At 40.4% G+C, this 23909-nt stretch overlaps 2 protein-coding genes across 11 annotated transcripts in view; both read left to right on the forward strand.

Moving 5' to 3' along the window:
• ANKIB1 (ankyrin repeat and IBR domain containing 1) overlaps window positions 1–14999 on the forward strand; it is an 89998-nt gene extending 74999 nt beyond the window's left edge. For 7 of the 9 annotated variants that reach the window (XM_021386592.1, XM_021386594.1, XM_021386590.1 and 4 more), the window contains 9 exons: window positions 2679–2813; window positions 3349–3435; window positions 3532–3598; window positions 3988–4133; window positions 5323–5501; window positions 6144–6195; window positions 9392–9503; window positions 11346–11479; window positions 11819–14999. In XM_021386592.1, the coding sequence (XP_021242267.1) occupies window positions 2679–2813; window positions 3349–3435; window positions 3532–3598; window positions 3988–4133; window positions 5323–5501; window positions 6144–6195; window positions 9392–9503; window positions 11346–11479; window positions 11819–12571 (1665 nt within the window). In that variant the 3' untranslated portion in view covers window positions 12572–14999. The remainder of the gene's footprint in view (window positions 1–2678; window positions 2814–3348; window positions 3436–3531; window positions 3599–3987; window positions 4134–5322; window positions 5502–6143; window positions 6196–9391; window positions 9504–11345; window positions 11480–11818) is intronic. The other 2 variants (XM_021386596.1, XM_021386598.1) reach the window with 2 other exon arrangements.
• GATAD1 (GATA zinc finger domain containing 1) lies at window positions 19864–23283 on the forward strand. Of its 2 annotated transcripts, XM_021386603.1 has the most exons (6): window positions 19864–20169; window positions 20243–20368; window positions 20609–20668; window positions 21736–21919; window positions 22610–22847; window positions 23096–23283. In XM_021386603.1, exons 1-5 carry the CDS (start codon window positions 19972–19974, stop codon window positions 22798–22800), a joined length of 759 nt encoding a protein of 252 aa, XP_021242278.1. In that variant the 5' UTR covers window positions 19864–19971; the 3' UTR covers window positions 22801–22847; window positions 23096–23283. The 2 variants fall into 2 exon arrangements, with proteins under 2 accessions (XP_021242278.1, XP_021242277.1); XM_021386602.1 differs by lacking the exon at window positions 23096–23283 and having other exon boundaries at window positions 22610–23073.

Genomic DNA, 23909 nt, shown 5'->3' on the forward strand with positions numbered 1-23909 from the left:
GTTTCTTAGGCAACAAGGCTCATGTAGTCCCACTGTCTATCACTCCCCTAACCCCAGTATTTTTCTAACCTCCTAGGTACTTTGAACCAGATACAGGAGGGAGTTCACAGATATTAATTTACTGCAGGTTTCATGAAACTTGGTAGCTGTATTGTGCAGAGACTTAAATTGTACTGCCGCCAAGAGAGAGGCTAAAATACCTACTCAGCAGTTACCTGCTCAGCTGTTACCTGTCCTGCTTGGTTCAGACAGTTGTCAGGGTCAGCACATGGCTTTTGTAAAGCCTAGCCACTGCAGCCTCACGGATAGCTAATCATAAAGGGACATAAAGCAGAACTCCAGGTTTTGGGAGATGTGTCCAAACAGATGGGCATGTTTTTGAATGTTTAATGAGAGAAAGTTATTAGAGAAGGGTCCTGGAATACTGGGTGAGCCTTGGGTTATTGAAAAGGCTTTCAGTGATGTGAGAGATTAGAGGATGCATATGGTGGAGTGATAATGAAGGGAGATAATTTGGGAGACGTGGCATTATTGCAGTAGGAGCATATACGCAGAAACTAATAGGAAATCAAGCTTTAGTAGTTCTGTTGCGTATGGAACATCTTATTTCGTACTGCTTTTTTTTAAAAATAATGCAACTTTTTTTTATTATGTTGTGGGCATTTCTGAATAATAGCCAATGCAGTGGTAGACACTTAGGGCTTTTGTGCTCAGCTATTCTTCTACTTAATACTCAGCACTCATCTTACCATTTTGTAAGAGCAAGCACTTTCAGAAAGATTTAAGAACAGAAAAGGTGCAGCATAATAGCAAGAAGCAATACCTTTGTCTGCATTGCTTTTTAGAAAAAAAATCAACACCACGAATGAGACAACATTAGCAAAAGTACAATGCAGGAATTGTAATATTTTTAATTGAATGTATGAAGCCACTACTTAAGAACACATCTGGTACGTACTAGATATTTCTGGAAAGGTTAAATTTACCAAAGAGAGGAAAAACATGGTTTAATTCATTGGATTCCAGTAGTACTATTAATGACTACTTATTACTTCCTATACATTTTTGTTTCAGTTTTTTAGGATTTTTCTTTGTTCATCATAAAACATTAAATGAATAGGATTGACCAAATCAGTCTTTTGCCCATCTGTCTGTAAACAGCTTCCAGTTGTTTTGAAATAACCCAGCTGAGATTTTAATGCTGAGTTGAGAATAATAGTTTGATCTTCTTTGCTGCAGGGAAGCCTGGATAAGACAGGTCTCCTTACTACGTAGTGTGTTACCTGTTTTGAAAGCTTTCTACTCAGTAAATGCAGAAGAGGCTTAACTTGAAATCATTCTTGAAAGTTTGTGTTTTTACTTGCTTGCTTTAGTAGTTGCTATTACTATCACTATTTTACATGAGGAATGCCAGACTAAAATATTGGTAATCACATTTTTTTGTTGCTGTTAGGAAACAAAAGAAGAAATGTGTATTGCTGGGCTGTTCAGCTTGTTCAGCCTTGTCCTTGTGATAGGACAAGGGGAAATAATTTCAAACAAAAAGAGGGGAGATTTAGGTTGGATATAAAGAAGAAGCTTTTTGTAAGAAGGGTGGTGAGGCACTGAAGCAGGTTGCGCAGAGAGGTGGTGGATGCCCTGTCCCTGGAGGCATTCAAGGTCAGGCTGGATGGGGCTCTGAGCACCTGATCTAGCTGTAGGTGTCCCTGCTCATTGCAGGGGAGTTGGACCAGATGGCCTTTAAAGGTCCCTTTCATCTCCAATGATTCTATGATTGTATGGTTGGTGAAGACAGTTTTCACTCAAGCTTTCTGTTTTCTTTAGGCTTATGGTTTTTGTAATTTCTTAGATGAAGTTAGTTAGGCACTTCTAAGGTTTTATGTGCCCTTTCTACATTACAGCAAATACTAAGCCATAGTATTTCTTTCACATTCACTGCACTACAGAGATACCAGCAGGGTTGCAGCTGAGAACAGATTTCAGAAGCACATCTCTTGAATTACTGGTATTGGTCACTGTGCAGACAGACTAGGATTGAGTGAGAAACTGTTCTTCTCTGTTTGGAGAATATTTAGGATTCTGAAAAACAGTTCTTCCCAAACTGGAAAAAAAGTCAAAATCCTGAACATTTTTGATTAACCAACAACCAAAGAAGATGCAGATAAGATCAGTTTGAAGAATGGCATTTACCTACCTGAAGTAGTTTATTTTACAGTTAAAGTCACATTCATGTGTAAATTATTAATTTCTCAATAAAATTAAACTTTCTGATAATTCCACTTCTCTCCTTGAAGCCAGGAAAACTGTTAAAATTCACCCTTTCTCATTAACAGTTTCTGTGTTACATGAAAAATTGGACTGTTTTTTTTTTTTTAAAAAAAAAAACTAAACAAAAAGAAAACAGGTCTAATCAGCTCTATCACTTGATTTATTTCATACACTTACAGCTTAACTTGTAGCTTCTACATGACCTTGTGATTTGGGGAACAAAAATACTAACTTCTGTGATTTGATAACCAAGATCTTCTACAATACGTGAAATAAGAAAAAGGCTCCACAACAATTCAGTTTAGACCACAGTATGATGGTCTCAGAATGATGGTAGTTTTTCATAACTGCATAGCTACTGTGTATCAGCTTCTTTCTTTTTTTCCTGTTGTTTCTGTTTTTTTCTGAAGTGCAAGTATGACTTTTGCTGGATATGCTTAGAAGAATGGAAGAAGCACAGCTCTTCTACTGGAGGATATTACAGATGTACTCGCTATGAGGTTATTCAGCATGTAGAGGAGCAGTCCAAAGAGATGACAGTAGAGGTAACAAATAAAAATGTTTGCTTAAATAGCAGTACTAAGGCTGCAATTGCGTTCAATCAAAATTCTTCCCAACCAAAGTTTTAAATGGGAAAATGTAACCTTAGATATAACCAAAGGACAGAAAGGAAACACTGCTTATTTGTGGATAGAACCATAAGTTTGGTCCTTCATTTGCCTTCGCTAATAACCACTGGTTGACTTTAGACTAGTTAATTTACTTTCCTCTGTCACAGTTTCCTTTTCTGAAATGGGTGTGCTGGTGCTTTAGCTTCTGTGCATTTCAGAAGACGTGTTTTAATTTTGACATTTGAAAAGTCTACTTAAAAATAGTGCGCACGCTGTGCATTGTCTTCAGTTAGAGTATTTTCAGGCTTGGGAATTCAAAAATTGCATTTGTCTCTTTGTGTGTAGCACTTGTCAGCGTTGTGTATAATGCTTTACATGTGGTGGGAATATAAACAGTTATGGGATTATCTAATGATGATTATTAAATTAAACCATTAGATTTATCTTGGCTTGTTTTCTTCTTTTCCAGGCTGAAAAGAAGCATAGGAGATTTCAAGAACTGGATAGGTTTATGCACTACTACACGAGGTTTAAGAACCATGAACTTAGCTACCAGGTATGGGCAAACCATATTTACTCATTCTTGTTTACATTTCATTCATTTAAAAAAAAAAAAAAAGCGTATTGTATTTTATTTGTTTTCTTGTTCTAGTTAGAACAGCGCCTTCTAAAAACAGCCAAAGAAAAGATGGAGCAGTTGAGTAAAGCTCTCAGTGGAAGTAAGTAGAATTTGTCAGTATTTGCTGTGAACTATGAATTCGATTTGAAATCAAATGTGTTACGGCTAAACCTTTTATTTTGAATAGAGCTCACATCAGTCTGCTGTGTGATGTGATCCCTCCAGTACTAGAATTCATAAGCAGTGGGTGAAAGCTAAATGTGCAGTAAATCATATATTCCAAACACACAGAGAAAGCAGCATTATTAAGAGAGAAGCGTGTATTCTGTGCTTACTTCTTATAGTAGGAAGACTGTATACTCATTGAGAACCTTCTGCTGTGCTGCAGCAGTTTAGCTGACATGCACAGTTTTGGTGGAAAACTCTTACACTAAAAGATATGCTGACATCAGCAGGAGAATATTTTCACAGTGTTTTATCATCTTACAGCTGAGGGAGGCTGTCCTGATACCACATTCATTGAAGATGCAGTACAGGAGCTTCTAAAAACTCGCCGCATTCTCAAGTGTTCTTATCCATATGGATTCTTTTTGGAGCCTAAAAGCACAAAGAAAGAAATATTTGAACTTATGCAGGTAATACATGCATATAACTTGCTTTTCTAATGTTACATTTTTGGTAGTATTAGTTATCAATGCCTCGTATCCATTTTTGTAGTGCAGAACTGATACTTCATATTCATAACCAAGTCTGAAAAAGTGATGGATTTTTAATACTGTATGACACAGTAGCATTTAGTTCAATTTTAGAGTGAATTAAAAACAACACTTTGCTGCAGAACCAAAGAATAAGGACAGGTGGAAAGGAAAAAAAAAGAAAACTACTGTTGTTAACCAACCCCTTTTAGCTTAATTCTAATTTTGAGCAGACTTTGTAGCCCAAATCCAGAAGCAGCCCTCTCCAAAAAGCAGCTGGTAGAAACAGTTTAATCAGTGCTTTCCATACTGCAGAGGAGGTTTGGTCCAGGGGAAGGGATTAATGTGTGGTAGGGAGGAGCTTCTGTCAACTTGTCTTCTCCTTGTATAACTCCTATCTTGCCTAATGATGTGTCTGATGAGTGGGTGGAGGCAAAGTTGGGAGAGTCCCTGGGTAGTAGTGACATCAGCTGCAGGGGCTGCTGCTTGCTTTCCTTTCCTTTAGGATCCCCAAAGATGTTCGGTGCATGTATGTGTACAGGGAAGCCCTGCTGCAAACTGGAGAAGAACATTTAGGTCAATAAAAGCATAGGCAAGATATTTGGAGACCCCAAATGGCTTATTATACTTGGAATAACTGGGTAACAGAAATTCAGAGAGCAGGGGTTTGCGTGTGTGGCTGCACGTGTAGGTTAGTGGTGGAGCCAAGACCCAAATGACTGTGGAGAAGCTGAGGCAGGTGATAAAATTTCAGGCCTTACAGAGCAGGCTTCCAGGGATGCCCTGATAACTTTGGTCTTGGTCATTCCCTACCTCAAAGTCTTTACTGATGAATCAAGACTGTTGTTTCAAATAACATAGCAAACACCAAATTAAAAAATGGTTCCTGTCTCTGCTAAGTTTAAATAAAAGAAGAAAGATAGGCAAAAAAAAACCAATAATAATAACAGGTCATCCTGCTGAGGAAGCTGTAATTTCTATTATTTTAATAATTACATGAGAGCTGTTGTTTCAGAGCCTCCTATCTGTATGGTATTTTCAGAACAATAGAAATCATTCCATTCAGTGGTCTGCCTGATTTCCATTTCACTGTAAAAGTATTTTATTCTGTGTTTATTAACTATTGCAGACAGACCTGGAAATGGTCACTGAAGACCTTGCACAGAAAGTAAACAGGCCTTACCTTCGGACTCCTCGCCATAAAATCATCCGTGCAGCTTGTCTTGTGCAGCAGAAGCGGCAAGAATTCTTAGCCTCAGTGGCCCGTGGGGTTGCCCCTGCAGACTCACCAGAAGCACCCAGGCGCAGGTAAGCCATACAAAATACTGTGCAACTCAAAAAAGTTCATTTGATAACTGTCAAAGTGAGGTAAAGTGGAGCTGATAAAATTGGCGGCCATAGATCCCCAGATAGTTACATTTTCTTTGTCATTTGATCATTGTGGGATTGCAGCTTTTCACAGACTCAGATGCACATATGCTGTTAATCAGCCTCTCTTTGTTGATGAAACTGCAAATAAGAAACCTCTGCTGGCTTTTAAAATTACGTCAAAAACTAAGTGCAATAAATGTCCTGGGCACTGGGGTTGCGAGAATTGGTGTTTTTTTTTTTCACTTCTTTATTATTTATATTGTAATTTCATGGTTTTCTAAATGAGTTTTAAGGTAAGAATTAAAGGAGATTTAAGAGCAGTAGAGTAGCACTGCCCAAGGAGGTTGTGGATGCCCCGTCCCTGGAGGCATTCAAGGCCAGGCTGGATGTGGCTCTGGGCAGCCTGGTCTAGTGGTTGGCGACCCTGCGCTCAGCAGGGGGCTTGAAACTCAATGATCTTTGAGGTCCTTTTCAATCCAGGCCATTCTATGATTCTAGGATATGTTGATAGGTTTTAAAGCTATTTCTATTGTTCATACTTTGTTCCAACTCTGAACTTCATTTCTCTTAACTTTATAGCTTTGCTGGTGGGACATGGGATTGGGAGTATTTGGGATTTGCATCCCCTGAGGTAAACTATTTCTTCTTACATATTTAAGTTAGTTCTGCATATTGTAGAAATACAGGTATGATTGTGGTCTGCATGAAGAGCTTCCTTATTTTGATTCAAAGCATCTCAAGTTGGTTTAAGCTTACCATTTTATTTATTTCACAATGGAAGGAAATATATATATATATATATGAATACCTAACTGTCCAGCGACACTAACGTGACTATAGTTTGTTTAAGATGACCTAATTTTCCAAGTACATAACCAGTTTTAGAATAAACTGTTGGGAAACTCCCCAAGGCTATTTCTCAACAATAAACTGACTTCTCTGTGCTGGAGAGCCATAAAAGACTAAATATATAACATTACATAGATTACTTTTCAATGCAACATTATTTCAGCATGTCTAAATCTAAGAAATTTCCATCCTCCTGTAACAACCCAACAAAAACTTACAGGCATATATCCAAATATTGTTAACCATTTGAAGTGTTTCTTTTTATTTTTACATATTAAAGCAGGACGGAAATTGCATACTTAAATGAGATGATCTTCTGATATTTAGCCAAGAATGAAAATAACAGTTTTTAAATGAATATTTTGCTACCCACATATGGGAAAAGAGTATATAATTTTCAAGACTGCACTAAAATGAGAAGCTTCCTATAAAGCTTGCTTTTATTATCTTAATTTTATTTTATATTTTGAGAACATTAGATTAAAGCATTAAGATAGGAAGGAAGCTTCATCTCAACATTTCCTTGCTGCTGTTTTCTTTATAGCTAGTCATTTTAAAGCATCCTGGAAAACTCCATGTACTTTTTTCTATATATTTCCTTTGCTGTTGTTGTTGGTGAGCATCATGCTGGTGAGAAAATAGCTTGCTTCTCTACAAAAGATCAACTTGCTTCTCTTGTCTAGTTCCTTCAGTCCTTTCCTTTGAAATAATTCCGTGTTTTAAAATACCAAACTCATTGTGATGGTATTTTATTGTTAGTGGAACTGGTTATGAGAAGAAGCTGATAAGCAATATGTTGATAAGCTGTTCAGCAGCAGCTGCCATTGCAGTCATGCTTAGATATGATAGCTTATACGTTTTTATGCTTTGCCTAAATGTGGCACCGCATTATGCAAGTTGGCTTCTTCGCTACGTAGAGATCAAGGATACTTGCAACCACCTGCACTAAATGAATTTTGTAGAATTAATAGTGGTCGTCTTTGTTTATTTTAGTGATTTTTTCAATACAAAATTTTTTGCTGTAGAGCTGTGCTTTCGCTGACAAGAAGATCTGTGCATAACATGTTATCACAGAAAATCTTGCAGGTTTTAGCAAATATTGCTGGTTGTTGTATGTATGAGTGTGAAACCATGATGTTCCTACCCAACAAAATAAAAGTTCCTTAGCTCACGTATAAAATTGTTACAAGTAAACAGAAATAAAATTTTAGCTGTAGTAATTGAGTTGTGTAAAAAATTCATGCATTAAAAAAAAATCAAGGAAAAAGTACAGTTAAGAGGCTATTGGTAAAATCTATGATTCTTTTGAAAGCAGATGAAAGATAAGATTTGATATGACTAATAAACATTAGTGTTCAGGGCTCACTTCTCATTATTCCTTATCTGATTCACAGTGATGCAATTATATATGCTTATATATAATTCATTCATATTGTTTGATATCAAAATTTCATTTTCTGTTCTTTGGGGGTCTGCCTTCCATTTAAGGAAACACAGCACTCCTTAGGAACTGGAAGGATAGTTTAGAAAATAATCGCTTTGTGCTTGCCCTGTTTTTTATTCTGTCCCATAACAAGTACCTACTATTAACCACTGCTCAAGACACATTATTGGGCTTAATGGACTTTTCATGTGGCCAGTTACAGTTATTTTTATGTTCTTAAAATTTTCATGGAACAACTTCTTACATAGATAAAAATCTTCCCACATTGATCATTTCATGACAGTTCTTTTTAGCTTGTACATGTCATCATGAATAAAAACTGGATCTAGAACACTTAATGGAAAGACAATATAACATTACAACACCACCAAAATTAATAAGGTCATTGTGTAAGAGAAATGACACTTGTTGATTTAGATACCTAAGATGTTGAGACATTCTGGGATGCAGACTAAACGTAAGAAAGCAACATTAATGGTAATGTTATCTTTAAGAAATCATTTGGTCAAAGGAAACCCATGGATTGCAGGTTTCCCAAGATGGGTCTTAGGGAAGAAAGGAGCAGTATTGCTTTCTGAAGAGAGAAATGCTACCTGTGTGTATGATTTTATTCCCTTATATAAGTAAACGACTGCGATTAATGACAGACTGTACCTACATAGTCAGGTACTAGCCAAAAAAGCATGTCTGGAAATTTGTGTTCAAGCAGAAAATTAGTCTCTTAATATTGGCAGAGGTATTTACTTGGAAGTGTATATACTTATAAGGATAAGTAATCCTTGGGATCTTAGTGTAATATAGTCAGAAGTTAATGTCTCCCGTAGATATTACACAAACTGTCATTGGTAAATACACACAACATGAGAAATTATAGTCTGCAGGAGTTCGGATCTGTGGGGTGTGGCTTATTATCAGCTCAGATTAGGCAACATTAGGAGATTTGTAATTGATGGAATAAAAATCCATCAGAGGTTGCTCAATAGGAGAGTATCAGCTGTGGCTGTTCCTGAGCCTAGAGCCTGGGAAAAATATAACAAGTCCCAGTATATATCACCTGGCTTTCTATATTTGTCCAAAGATATACTCTACTGACCATTGCTGGCAACAGGACCCAGACATAACCTATTGGTCTAACTCACATTAATTGCTTTAATGTTCTAAAATCACAAAGTATACGTTTACAAAAAGTGTGTGTGTGTAAAGTTTGGCATTAAAGTTTTGAAACAAAAAGAAGCATACCTGGAATTCTTTAAAAAGGAAGATTGCAAGTATTAAAATGTTGGTAATGCCTCAAGTATTTTTATTTGCTAATTCATTATTTTATAGATTTAGGATTACCTGGTGGCTTTTTGGCTTTGGTTATCTTTTTTTGAAGTATGATGCATGATACAACCTGCAATTTACTTTTCTAAAAACGGGTGATTTTATAATAAAACTATAAAATCACACATTTTTTATAAAAATGTGTTGCTTGTTGCATCAGAAAAGTATTACTGCATGCTGCCCTGTATTTTGTAACCTTTGGTTTATGCAGGAATATGCTGAATTTCAGTATCGGAGGAGGCACAGGCAGCGTCGACGTGGAGACATGCACAGTCTGCTGAGTAATACTCCAGATCCTGATGACCCCAGTGAGAGTACATTAGGTACGCTCCTGCCTGGGGCTGTTTACTCTTGCTTGCTACTTGAGAAGTTGCTAGTAGCAACCACAGTGTTTGTTCTTTGGATGCATTTTAAACGAGTTGCAAATATATTATTATATTTTACAGAATGCAACATTAAGCCTTTTTCTTGCACTTTTGAATGCGGTTTCAGAAGACTTGCTGGCTTTACTTATAGCTGCTCCACTTTTAAAAGAGTAATGCATTGATATTCTCAGTAACAAATCCTTAGCTATTTAGAGCAGGTTTGCTTTTCTGAAGAAATTCTGAAGAACGCATATTTCATATAGTAGTCTTATCTATATACCAGTTTTTTTAATGCAAATTAAAGGGACCAGTTGTGCCTAGAGTCTAGACAAGATTCCCCCTGCTACAGGATTGCTGGATGATAGCCATAAGACTGTATTACAAAACCCTGCTCAGAAACTCCTGCGTCGGCCAAGTACTGGAGACAAGTTGGCATGAGCTGTGACTGCCAGCACGCTGCTCTCCCAGGCAGAGCTATGGCTAGCAGTGTAGTAAGGTCACTGTCACTTGGCTCTCTGTGCTGTCCGTGTCCTGCCAGGACCTTTTGCAAAGGTACAAAAATAGCTCAGATCCAAATGGTCTTCTGATTCTGTTTCTTCAGAGGTGTGTGCTCCACCTCTAAGCCATACTGCACAAATTCTCATCTCTGTGTCTCGTCCACTTAAGCCCTATAGCTTGTATTTTATAAACAAAGAGATAAATTAACAAATGCATTCTTTATTTTAGAAACAAGAAAAAGAATTCTGGTGAACTTTTGTCTTTCTCTGTTGCAAATAAAATGCAAAACTATCATGTTAGTTTGAGAACTAGAATTTGACTAAACACTTGGATGCCTTAGTAACAAACAGTGCGCGCTGTTAACATATGGGAGAGAGTTAGTTTGTCTACTGTGTTTCCCTTTGAGTTTTGAAGTGGAAAATTCCATTTTCCAAATTCAAAAGAGTTATTTATTACATAATAATTTTTTTTAAACAGTACTTTATTCCTATTTTTTGCTAGTTGTTTTAAGAGAACAGTAATGTCAGTGATTGTTGACACATACACTAACAACTCCACTGTGCTGCAGCGTTATGGTAAAAAGCTAATGTAATGTTAGCATTACAGATGAGTTGTCATCTTTGCAAGAGCAGACAAATGGGACAGCACTGGTTTTAAGCCACCTGCAAATGAATTCCATATTGTGTCCATTGTTTAAAATTAATTGTAAGCTCTAAATCACACTCAGTTTCCATAGTGTCTTACAGGCCAGTGTTTAATAGCAGAAAGGTGCTGAAAATTGGGTAGTAGTGAAGACACGCAGAGTGTCAAACAAAGAAGCGAAAGGACAAAACCAAACCCCTATACTTGGGGTTGAGCACATACTGGCAAAATTTTCCAAAAAGAATTGTAAAGAGACAGATTATGATGGGTGACAGACTGAGAGAGGTAGATACGGAACACAGGTTGGACAGATGTGCAGTATTTTTCAGGACTTTGCATAATTCATGTATGTGGCTTGGAAGCATTTTGCTCCTCCTGCCAGCGGGCTTACGCTACTGATACCATAGCACATTCTTTTAGAGAGAGAAGGAATGCTATTGAGAGCAGAAAGGCCCCAGTGAAACAGACACAAGTGTTTTGTCTTCATATAAGAGTTGGTGTAAAATGAGCGGCTTGGGATTATTCAGTTCAGAGTGAATAAAAGACCAAAATTACACAGCTAGAACCCAAAAGGAAGGCACAAGATTCTGTCAGTAAATAATAGTGGAGAAGGCTTTCTCGCTTGTTCTTCAAATGTACCTGTTTGAATTGCCCATACAGACACTCAGGAAGGTGGCAGTAGTAGAAGACATGGCACTTCCATGGTGAGTTCAGCTTCTATGGGTATTCTGCACAGCTCTTCACTTCATGACTATACCCCTGTCAGTCGCTCTGAAAACCAGGATTCTCTGCAGGTATCTCCCCTAATCTCTTCTCCATTCCCTCTGTTTTGCTTGCCTTCCTCTGCTCTGCTTTTCTGTGTCATTTTGTCTCTGCAAATTTTCTTAATTCTTCAATCAGAAAGGGAGAATCTAGGACAACAAATTATACGTTCTCACTGGTAAGAATTGCTGAAAAATTGTTATTGTAACAATAATTAGCTTTTAATTTGTTGGCAACTGTGTCAGTAAAAAATGATTCCGATAAATTGTGTGTGTCAGTTAATAACATATTTGAGACCAAATTACTTTTAGTCCAAAATATATTACAAGATGAAAGTTTTATTCTGAAAACAACCTTATGTATTTCCACAGGCCCTGAGTTCTTTGGATGAAGATGACCCAAACATCCTGCTAGCTATTCAGTTATCGTTACAAGAATCTGGCTTAGCCATAGACGAAGAAACTAGAGACTTTCTGAATAACGAGGCATCTTTAGGAGCAATAGGTACCTCTTTACCTACAAGATTGGACTCTGCTCCCATAAGTATAGATAACCCAAGAGCCGCCTTGAGCAGCTCTGAGCTGTTAGAACTCGGTGACAGCCTGATGAGACTAGGGGCAGGCAACGATCCCTTTTCAGCCGATCGATTTCATTCACATGCCTGCAGTGATACAAGAGGTGGATTGTACTCAACATCTAGTGATGCTGATTCCAGCAGTCAAGATCCCAATACCAATGAAAATCTTCTTGGAAATATTATGGCCTGGTTTCACGACATGAATCCACAGAGTATTGCTCTGATCCCTTCAACAAGTACAGAAACAGATGAGGATTCACAGCAACCCAGTACTGAAGGTGGGTCAGCAGGGCAGGCAAATGTTAGAGACATAGGGTTGGAGCCTCAGGAAGAGCACGCACTATTTGAGGATGCACTCAAAAACGAAGGCAGAGGAACACAAACAGAGGAAAGCACTTCTGAAGAAAACATTATTCCAGGTGAAACAGTTTCACAAGGTGGTGATAATACCAGGGAAGTAACAGGCACCCTGGATGCTTCAGGAGATGCTTCAAGTCAGACTCCTCAAATCTCAAGTGAATGGATTGAACGTGTGCATCTGGTATGAGCAAAACCTAAATGTGGAGTAAACGAATGGTGGTGACAGATGGTACAGTATGTGGAGTAAGCATTATGGAGGCTTTGATCCACATAATTACAGTGCAGTTGTAACCACTGACATAACAACGGATATTTAGGGGTTCTCTTGAATTGTAGTTCTTTGTAATAATGTGAACCTTTCAAGGAATATCCTTTGCTTTTAATTTGGTAGTACTTGCCTCTTTGCTCTCAAGAAAATGGAATAAGTAGGTTGTATTCCACATTCCTAATACAGTGCAGCATCTGTTTAGCCTTAGGTTGATGATCCTTAACTTGAAAGTTTGGATTAAAGGCTTACACTGATTATTTTGGTTGTTTTTCCTAAGAAATAGTTTATTCCGTTGTTTTTTTTTTTGTTTTTTTTGAACTCGTTCTTTCACCAAATAACATTTAGCAATTTATTTGGGGGTTTTGTTTTGTTTTCCATAACTTTTCCTTACTCATTTCTCATTTTTGTTAGCAGTGTGAACTGAGGTATTTAATGCTTCTCTTTAGTACTGCTCCAGGAACAAGCTTTAGGGGATATTCCTTCACATTAAAATCAAAGATTTTTTCATGTCTATTTACAGTCCAAACGTGCCAAACTGTGAATAGTTAGCTGGCAGTAGCCTGATCAAGCAGCGCAGTGTTACTCTATCAAACTAATCCCACAGTTCTTAGCAGTGAAAGAAACCACTGGGTAGCATTGCTTCTCTAAATTTAACTGGCATGTGTTGCCATGGTGACTGCATTTAATTAAATGTAGCCTGTATCTTAAGTTAATAAAACCTAATGCTGCTGTTAAACAGTTATTTTAAATATTAAAATACAGTCAATTAGCAACAGCTATGCTGTATTTTAAGAGACACTTTAATGGAAGTGCAATCATAGTTCTTTGTTTTCATAATTCTACGAAGCATTCTATGCACTAATAGTGCAATTACTTTTAACGATAACATTTTTTAAAAATATAGGAATACAGGATTTTCATATATTAGCCAGTCCCAGAGTTAAAGTTCAGACAACAGATTCTGCTCAACATGTTACGGTGCCTTTGCCAAACCCAACTGGATAGTTGCCACAGTTAAACAAGTAATTCAATTTCAGTGTCTGTTCTGGAGTAACTATGCTATTAATTGCAAAGACCTCCATACAACCACCCATGGCCTTGCCTTTACAGTAAATAACTAAATGTTTAATCAGTGTTTTTGCATAAACAAAACACTGCTAGGTATTTGTTCAATTGCACAATATTCATTTGCTGTGTGATTACTGTTTAGTGTTAAAAAACACACACAAAAAACCCTCTTCCTAGTCGTTGTACCGTGAAAATAAAAAAATACTGGTTTTAGATTTGCTTAAAAGCATCAATCTACAGTTAGTGAGATACAATGGTGCAGTATGTAATTACAACTAGAGTAAGTTGTTGAAATGGCTGTTTTAATTACATATAATCAAACCTCATAACACAAGCAAATTACATACACTCCATTTTAAGTTTTGCTTAACTGTTACCAGAAATTTCTTGATATGATATAAAAGTTTATTACTACTGAGTGTGTATAGGCAAGTGTCATGATAGCAAAGTTTATGTATTGATTACTGTGAGTTCAAGTGAGTGTTTTGAATTCATGCAAATCCTGCTTTTGAACCTTGCAGTCACGAGGTTCGTACTAGTAAAAACGAAGTATTTTACCCTTACCCCTTAAGAACCTAGTTCATTTTGCAAGCATCTTTAGCGAGAATGGAATAGAATAGTCTCAGTTCCTTTACCAGCTTTTCCTCTAGCTGCCCCGTTCCCAACATAATCATGAACCTTTGGACATCTTTGCAAAATACCTATTTAAAATTGTTCTACGGTATGAAATCCTCCAACTAAAGCAATTATTCGTGAACTATCAACATGAATTGGTCTGAAAGTTGTTTAGCTCACATAGCTTCCTTGAATTTCTGGATAGGAAGATTCTCACAAAGATTGTGTGTATTGCATTGAGATGTCTTGCAAAGCTACAGTAAGATACGTAAGAGTGCTCTCTGTGAAGATAGTGAAGTTTGTGGGTTCTGGTTTTTTGTAATTTGGTTAGGTTGTGCAGTATATTCATTGTTTCAGTGTTACTCATATGAGCATGAAATTAGCCTATTAAATTTGTATTTTCTTGGTACTTATTTTAACACCATAGTCATTGACTTTACAATTCAAAAATAAAGTTTGGCAAGACTATTTTGTAAACCTGTTAATTTTATAATGTAAAAAATTACTCTAACCTTGAATTGTTATTTGCACTTTCATAGTCTATACTTGATACATTCCCACTTTATATACAAGTAGGATACTACAACCATGTAGATGTTTGGCCAAATGAATGCTGTTAATAATATGTAAAATTCTTTGATTAAACATTTATTACTTAAACTAATTCCGTTCTGTCATATCTCATCTTAGAATAATTGTAGCAGATTCTCAAGACCGATGATAGAAGTTTTTAGGGTACATTTGGTCCCATGCCAGAATAGCAGGGGACCATAACGGTAAGTTGAATGTCTTGATCTGTAAGTATAAGGTACCTATTATATTCATTAAGCTTTGAAAACCTAAGGTAGACAGTTTCACTGTACTTGCTACAGCCATATTGTGCACTTTTTTTTTTTTTTTTTTTTTTTTTTTTTTTTGTAAGCAGTAATGCCCTGTCAGTAAAAATAGTAGTGCTGAAGAGTGTGGAGGGGTGGTACTAATCCTTGAGGAAGATACCATGAATTAGTGGAACTGACATCTTATGAGGCTGAAGCCTGAATACTGCATAGAACACAAAATGTGGAAACTGTTTGATCAAGGAAAACTTGGTGGTCTGAGGAGTGCTTCTGAATTGTGCCATATCCAGTCTCTGTTGTTAGCAGGAAATTCCAAACTGTCCAAACAAACACTAAACTAGTCTGTTCATTGTTACAGTAACTTAATTAGCTTCTTGCAACAAACATGCCAAGGCACTGGAGAGCTTCTAAGATCCAGTGCACACAGTTGGATTAGTTACTGCAAGGCACTTCCCATCACTGGCTGCTCTGGTGTCACTCAATATGCTGCAATTAGCAAAAAATGATTACTAAGACAGTGAATATCATGAGTGAGTTCTTTTTTTTTTTTTAATGGCAGCTAGAACATACTGGTAGATATTCAAATGTAAGACATATTTTCAGAGGTGTTTAAAATCACAACACGCTTCAAAACCAGACGCCCCTACAGCCCAGTTTCAGAGCTCTCTTTATCAAGGCTGACTTCACAATTGCATTTTCCCCCTCTGCCCCTCTCCCAGCACACGCACATCATCCCACTATAATACTCACAGGGGCTGATAAGAGTGGAATCCAAATATAGATGCAATGACAGCTAGTGAAATGAATGAAAATTATCTACACGATCTACTTGGTATTACACAAGATAGTGATCATTGTCCCTTTTACTCTTCTGCAGATCAGACAGATACGGACACTTGAAAGCCATAGGGAAGCTGGTGGTGATGCAAAATGGAGTGTCATTTCTAACCTTTGTTCCTTTTAACTGAAGAGTAAAGCACGAGATGTGCACAAAAAGGAGGAGGTAGAACCCCTGTTAGCACTGCATGAGACGTGTCTTCTGTCAGTCTTTGTACAAGGGTAGAGGAATGAATGAAGACTTCACTATCTGCAGTGAAAGTTTTCGTGGATACATAGGGTTACAGCTCGCCAAAAAAAACTCTTACAGGTAGTTGTTGGCAGGACGGTGTCATTTTAAAATTAAGCAGGTCTTCATCTTTACAGAACTCCTTTCTGCAGTGAAAGATGAAATTCAGAAGAATTTTGCATGTTTCCTTTTTAAATCATTTGCATGGATGTACAGATACATGGAATATTTATCTGCAGGGAGATAGACAAACAGTCACAAAATTATACTGTGAGCCCACCGCCTTTCAGGGCTGCAGAAAGGCTGCAACTGCTCAGTTCCTCAGAAACAGGTTGCTGTGCACAGCATGGAACTAGAGTCTTGGGAGGACTTCAGCACTGCTTCACCCTTTCAAGCACTGCTACATCTCAAATCCTCAGTTAAGTATGGCCAGAACACCCATGTGAATTTATGGGACCCAGCAATAACTCAGTGAGTGGCTCTCCCTAAAACTTAGCAGGCAGTGTCCCTCCAGCACACTTCCTGACAGAGCTAACACAGCAAGCAGCATGCTTGAGTGTGACTGCAGTGTATGCATGCACTTGACTCTTACAGCCTGGTAATCATCAAGAAGTCAAAACCTTGTATGTGAGACCATGAGTTCTCAATTGGAACATTTCTGAGTAAGGGTCTGAAACCCAGATTTTCCACATCCCCCAAACATTTCTTGGATCACAGGGATATCTTGGATTGTAACGCTGAGTTTCTATTCTGTATCATACAGACGCACAGAGGCTTAAACTGGAGATAGTATACAGCTACATGGAGTGGTTTTGGACATTCACATGGACAGGCTAGGTGGCAGAGCACTGAAGGACTGGGCATTTGCAGCCTTTGATTGGCCCTGGAATTGGTTTTCTTAGTGTCCATGCTCTGAAAGCCAGGGGAAACTACAAGGGCAGGAATCAAGAATGCAGCCCTGAGCAGTGTAGCACAGTGACAAAAAAAGTGCAGATGAGGATGTAAAAAAATGAGGGCAGAGGAGTGGGCACCTGCCCCAGAGAAAAAGTTCATCGAAAAACACATACAATGATAATGCCAAGTAACTTGTTCAGTGCAGCTGATGGAAAAGGACAAACAGGTATCTTATTTTTGAAGTCTAAGTTTAATAAACTAGTAATGCTAAAGAACTGCATCTGCTTTACACTTAGTATGAAATCTTATCCAACTGTCCGATCTCCTTTATATTTTTCCACTAACTAAAGAGAAAGTATTTATAATTAAGGTAATTTACATGCGCAGTAGAAATGTGCCCTTAGGAATCGGTGTTGACTTGCAGCTGTTGTACTGGCTTATAATGGAGACGTGGAAGTATTCCTTAACAACAAACATACATAAAGAAAATGAGCTTCCCTAGTCACAATTACAGTTGCACCTACTTCTCACAGTGCAAAGAATAATAAAAGTCCCAAGTGAGGCTACACGCAAGGATGACATTGTTCCATCAGCAGTGTAAAGCCTAAAAACCAGGTCCAGAGAATTTGTAGTGGTACCACAATTCAAGTTCTGTTCGAAGACCCAGGTTAAAACCACTCCAGGCACTAGACCCTCAAGAACTGTTTTGAATGAAGCAGAAACAGCAACCTGTTAAGCAGGAAACCTGTACTACAGGATTCCCATTTCCAAGAAGATTTAATAGTGAGAAGGTAGCCTGCTGTTCCAAAAATAAGTCCTAAGGGCCTGAAGACAACTGCAGAAATACTTCTGTTAAGAGGTGCGTTTTTGCTGTTCATGTGTCACAGAAGCATTCTCAAGAAGAATTACAGCATTTTGAGAGTCAGACTTAACATGCTCTTCAAGAACAAAGTACTGTGAAAGTTTATGTAATCTTGCCATTGCAGCGTGCCTCAGGGCCAGAACCCAGAGACCTCAGAAAATGGGGCTGGTTCTTGGCTCCACCACACATTTGAATACAGAATTAAGGCCTACAAGTTGCCAAGATAAATGCATGCTATTCATGCAAGTAGTAATTCTCCAATACATTTCAAGAATAGCATCCCTTATAGCTAAGGTAATTAAGAAAAAAATGCCCTAATAAGAGAGCTAAGGAATACAGAACCTTAGCACAGGACCATGTGGAAATGCAGACTGCACAAGTCAGGTGCCCAGTTACATGCAGTCACAGCACAAATATTTCCAGACCAGCCCTCCAGGTGTGTCCTCTGCAGAGAGACAGAATGTTGTAATAAAGGACTCTTCAGATAGGAGCCAGCAGTTACAGGAAGCTAAGAGGAAGCAGTACAATTAAATTATTGCAGAACAATTAAACTATATGAGATGGGGATGCACGGAGCATATGTGGATATGCAGCACTTCCAATAATTAATCATCACCATCTGAAAGCTCTCAGGAATAAATGATTCTGCACTGGTGGTCAGGGTGTGCTCAGCCAACCCCAGGTGGAGCTCACGTTTTGCTCCTTCTGGTTCTTTGTCTGTCCTCGGCTGAAGTTCCTCGGGGCAGGGATGGGTTCTGATGGCTCCAAAGAGCTCAGCCAAGAGAGCACTTTTCTTTTGCTGAGGCTAAAATAAAGTAAAATAAGGTGGAAGTATGTGTTAATTGGAAGAAAATAGATGTAATCCCCAATTTCAGCTGAATTTACACTGTGCAAAATCCAACCACCTACATTAGGCATTTCCAACTTACAAGCCATAGCCCAACACAAACCACTTCAGCTTCAGAGAGCCTGGTTCTACTAAAAGGAATCTAGAAACAAATAAAGATGCTCAAAGTTTAGGATCACCTTTACCAAATTTGGGATCCTAGCAAGGGGAACAGAGGGAGAGGGCTTTTAGGAAGTCCTGAGCCCCTTCCCCCTACACCTACCAGGCATTCAGCAACTCTCCCATCACAACATTTCAGATATTGCCTAAATAAAGGGTTGAGTGCTAAGTAACAAACAAGAGGACTAGGTAACACGTCCTACTGTTATTAAATGTCATTAAAGCATAATGGTTTGCCTGGATAATCTGTTTCTGGAGTAGATGATCTTTCCAACCTTAATGATTCCATGATACAGTACATGTTTTTTTCAATTTCTGAGCAAGTATCCAAACCGCTGCCCCTTCCCCTCTCTCTGCCCAGGTAGGGGGCGGTGGGACTGCCCGAGCAGCCCCCAGCTCTCCGTGCTGCCAGTTCTGAGGGCCCCTCAAAGGCCGCGAGCAGAATGGTCATCCCAAGTCCCACCTCAAGGTGTCACTTTATGTAGTCAGACCCCTGTGGTTATGTCCATCAACTACACAGTTGTTCCTGTAACACGCTGAGTGAAATTGCCTGTTTTACATGAAAGTAATGGGGTTTCAGCAGGATCGTTCTCCTCTACGAAAAAAAATGTTGCAGAAGACAGTTCACGTCCGCTGAGAACGAGGAAATAAATTTAATTTGCACCAAGGAAAGTTTAAATTAAACCTAGACACTCCCACGCTCCAGAACCAAGCCCTGCCGGAGCCCATCCCCTCCCTCCCGTTTTCCGCCGAGCCGGCTCTGTGCCGGGCCGGGCCGGGCCGCCCCCCAGCGGTAGCGCAGAGCGGCGGCTCCGCACGCAGCAGAGGGCAGGGCCCGGCCGCGCTCCTCCCGCCGCGCCGCCACGCAGCGACATCCGCCGCCGGCGGGAAGGGGCCGGGGCGGGCCCGGCGGTGGTGCCGCGCTGTTCCGTGTCGCTGCCAGGGGCCGCGGGCCCCGCCGCCGGCCGCAGGATGCCGCTGGGGCTGAAGCCCACCTGCAGCGTGTGCCGCAGCACGTCCTCCTCCATGTGGAAGAAGGGCGGGCAGGGCGAGATCCTGTGCAACAACTGCACGGCCCGCTCCGCTCCTCCCGGGCCCGCCGCCTTCGCCACCACCTCGGCCGCCGCGCAGCACAGCAACGGCGGCGGCGGGGGCGGCGGCGGGAAGCAGGTGAGCGCCGGGCCGCGGGCGGGGCGGCTTCGGGAGCGTTCCCGTTGTGTTTACCCCTCCGTTCCCCCCGCAGAGCAAGCAGGAGATCCACCGGCGGTCCGCGAGGCTGAGGAACACCAAGTACAAGTCCGCGCCCGCCGCCGAGAAGAAGGTTTCCACGAAGGGCAAAGGGAGGAGGCACATCTTCAAGCTGAAGAACGTAAGGCGCTGCCGGGTCTGTGCGCTCGGGCGGGCCCTGGGGGATGCTGCCCGGAGCTGGCGGCCCTGCCCCGCTGTTCGTTTGTAAAGTACGGACGTCTGCGGCTCGTTTCCCGTGTTTCCACATTCTCTTCGATTCTCCATCAGTATGTCGTCGTCTTAAAAGGGGGAGAAAACCCACCCTGCAGTTCTCTTGCTTTGGTTTAACGCTCTTCCTCTTCCATCTCTGTTGTTTCCCCAGCCCATCAAGGCCCCTGAATCCGTATCCACCATCATTACCGCAGAATCCATCTTCTATAAGGTACGGCCCGTGCACATCTGCCCGCCAGAAGGATCTTGCTCTTTCTGTCTCCGGTTTCAGAAGTTTTTGGGAAGGCAGTGGGAGGTGCTCACAGAGCTGTGCTTCCCTGCCCAGCAGCGTGCAGAGTTCTGCTCTGCCTTGCAGCACTGTGTCTGGTGAGGGCCCACAGGAGCCCACGTAGCCACCCTTGTCTCATTGTGTTTGTCAGAGAAAGGCAGCCGGGCAGGCTCCTGCCTGGGCTGCACGTCAGCGGTCCCACGCACCTTGGTGTTGAGGTGCGCAGGCTGCTCCGGTTTAGGCAGTGTTTGGACTGTGCTCTCAGAAAATAGGATTTGAATTTTGGGTGGCTCTGTCTGGAGCCAGGAACTGAACTCCTTGATCCCCTTGGGTCCCCTTCCAGTAGTTCAGTCTTGATGATAGTGCAGACACTGCACTGTGTTGCATGATGTTATGACACCAAGTGACATTGCCCTTGCTGTGCAGCATCATGCACGTGACTGAGCACCATGTAACATCTGGCTTTAGCAGGTGACTCTGTGTTTTGGGACTGCTCTGCATGCCGATGGGTGAACTTCTTCATTGGTAGAAAGCTGCTTTCCCTGCACGCACAGGGCAGTTACTGCTATAACTGTTTATGGAAGGTGGCATCACGCTCTCCTGGCAGAACATGGCCATTGCTTCTGTGCAGGTGGGAGGTGCAGCAGTGGTGGTGAGGGGGGATGCAGGGCAACTGAGAGCCAGTTCTTTGAAGATGGGTGAGGCCAGGCTGCTTCTGTGACATTTGGCAGACAGAGATGGTGTGGAATTGGCTGTAGAGCCTCAAAAACGGTTTGGGGACTGAACTTGGAGTGCTGGACATTAGGTGGTTGTGAACAAATGGTGCTGGTGACTGCTCAGGTGTGACAGCGCTCTAGTTTCTGCCACCTTTCATTGCGTGTGGGAAAACAAAGGCTGTCTGTTGAGATTGTGGTAATCTGCGATAGTGTAAGGTCCTGATGCTTAACATATGAATCAGAGTGAAGCTTCTGAAATCAAATTGATTTAACTTTCATTTGTGTGTCTTCTAGGGTGTGTACTACCAAATTGGAGATGTTGTTTCAGTAGTTGATGAGCAAGATGGCAAAACATACTATGCCCAGATCCGTGGGTTTATTCAGGACCAATACTGTGAAAAGAGTGCTGCACTAACATGGCTCATTCCTACGCAAGCCAGCCCCAAAGACTGCTTTGACCCTGCATCCTATATCATAGGTAATCTCTAAGCCTTTGTTTCATGCAACTGCTTACATGTGCCCAGACTAATGCAGAGTTATAATTTTTAAGTGAACGTCTTTAGTTTGTCATGGTCTTTTATGTAATTCCCACATTTCAGACCCGAATCCTGTAGGCATTTAGTTTACTTGAATACTTTTTCTTAATTTATCTTATGTATGTGAGCAGTGAGTGGGATTATTTACTTACTTGTGCTCACAGGCACAATTACAGTCTTACAACTTTAAGGATCAAATTACTACTCCACAGACAGAATCGAAGTTATTATGATGTAAACTTGGTGTGCCAGTCCAAGCCGTCTCTTCTAAAGTGACCAGAATTAGCTGATTTTAATCTTGGATGTATGAAGTACATCATGCACGAGCACTGGCATGGAGAGTGTTCTGCAGCTGATTATGAAGTAGTAATAAATTGAGTAAATCCTTCTGACGGGCAGGCACAAATAGTATCTATCAAGAACATGTTCTTCAAACGGGGAAAAAAATCAACTCAGCAGAAATAAAGAGGTTTCCCACTGGTACTGTAGCCTCAACTACCATGCAAAGTAGTTTTTTTGAGGGGGCACATTCTGTGAGAGATGTTGACTGTTGTTGCGTATTATATAGTCTTGAATTCTCCGATTTTATGCTTTTAAAATTCGTCTTTGAAAATTACTTTTTTTTTTCATAGGACCAGAAGAAGATCTCCCAAGGAAAATGGAATATTTGGAATTTGTTTGTCACGCGCCTTCAGAATATTTCAAATCTCGATCATCTCCCTTCCCTACTGTTCCTACAAGGCCAGAGAAGGGATATATATGGACTCATGTAGGACCTACTCCTGCAATCTCCATTAAAGAGACTGTTACCAATAATTTATGATTTTTTAAAGGAATACTTCGGACCAGTTATTTTCGATATATTCTCAGGTCTGCAAATCCCATAGGAGAAGTTTAAAAAAAAATGGATAAACTGTTCTGTTTACTTTATAGATTATGGTATTTATTTTAAAATATATCTCATCTTTAAAATGGGAGTTGTTTTTTTTTTTCCATGTTATATTTTGTAGGCATTACTAATCATTTTGGAAGAATCCACAAAGTTTTGTGTCATTTTCTACTTGCATGAGCAAATTAATTGACTTCTGAACATTGACTTTAGTGTTCTTATTTTACAGTTTCCCAGAAAATGAGTTAGTGAAAAGGTGTACTTCTAATCGTGCAGCACCTTAGATGCCTTTTTCATGGAATCACAGAACATCTGGAGTTGGAAGGGGACCCACAAGGATCAGTTGAGTCCAGCTCCTAGCTCTGCACAGCACCACCCAAAATCCAAACCCTGTGTCTGAGAGTGTTGTCCAAAAGTTCCCTGAACTCCAGCAGCTTGGGACCGTGCCCACTGCCCTGTGCAGCCTGTTCCATGCCCATCGCCCTCTGGTGCAGAACCTTTCCCTAAACCCCGCCTGCCCCTCCCCTGACACAGCTCCATGCCGTTCCCTTGGGCCCTGTTGCTGTCCCCAGAGAGCAGAGCTCAGCACTGTGAGGAGCTGCAGCCGCCATGAGGCCTCCCCTCAGCTCCTCTGCTCTGGGCTGAGCAAACCCAGGGATCTCAGCTGCTCCTCATATGTCTTGCCTTCTAGACCCTTTGTAAAGCACTTTGCACTCCTCCTTTGGACACTCTTTATCAGTTTCATGTCCTTCCTAGGCTGTGGCACCCAAACTGCACCCAGTGCTGGAGGTGAGGCCGCACAGAGCAGAGCTGCACAACCCCTCCCTTGCCCCGTGGCGGTGCTGGGCCTGGTGCCTCCCAGGGTGCGGTTGGCCCTTCTGGCTGCAGGGCACACTGCTGGCTCGTTTTCAGCTTGCCCTCAACCAAGCTTAATTTAGTTAACTGTGACAGCAATTTTTCTTTATTCCTTAAATAAACTCATAAATAAATTCCTTAAATAAATTCATAAACAAACACTTGAGGATGCAAACTCAATCGGTGGT

Source organism: Numida meleagris, chromosome 2 (genome assembly GCF_002078875.1).
Source record: "Numida meleagris isolate 19003 breed g44 Domestic line chromosome 2, NumMel1.0, whole genome shotgun sequence".
NCBI classification, from domain to species: domain Eukaryota; kingdom Metazoa; phylum Chordata; class Aves; order Galliformes; family Numididae; genus Numida; species Numida meleagris.

Excerpts from the sequence above, each read along its gene's own strand:
- GATAD1 (XM_021386603.1), top strand. The coding sequence starts at position 19,972 with ATGCCGCTGGGGCTGAAGCCCACCTGCAGCGTGTGCCGCAGCACGTCC. Across the intron at positions 20,170-20,242 it reads GGGGCGGCGGCGGGAAGCAG|AGCAAGCAGGAGATCCACCG; the intron begins GTGAGCGCCGGG and ends TTCCCCCCGCAG. Across the intron at positions 20,369-20,608 it reads ACATCTTCAAGCTGAAGAAC|CCCATCAAGGCCCCTGAATC; the intron begins GTAAGGCGCTGC and ends TTGTTTCCCCAG.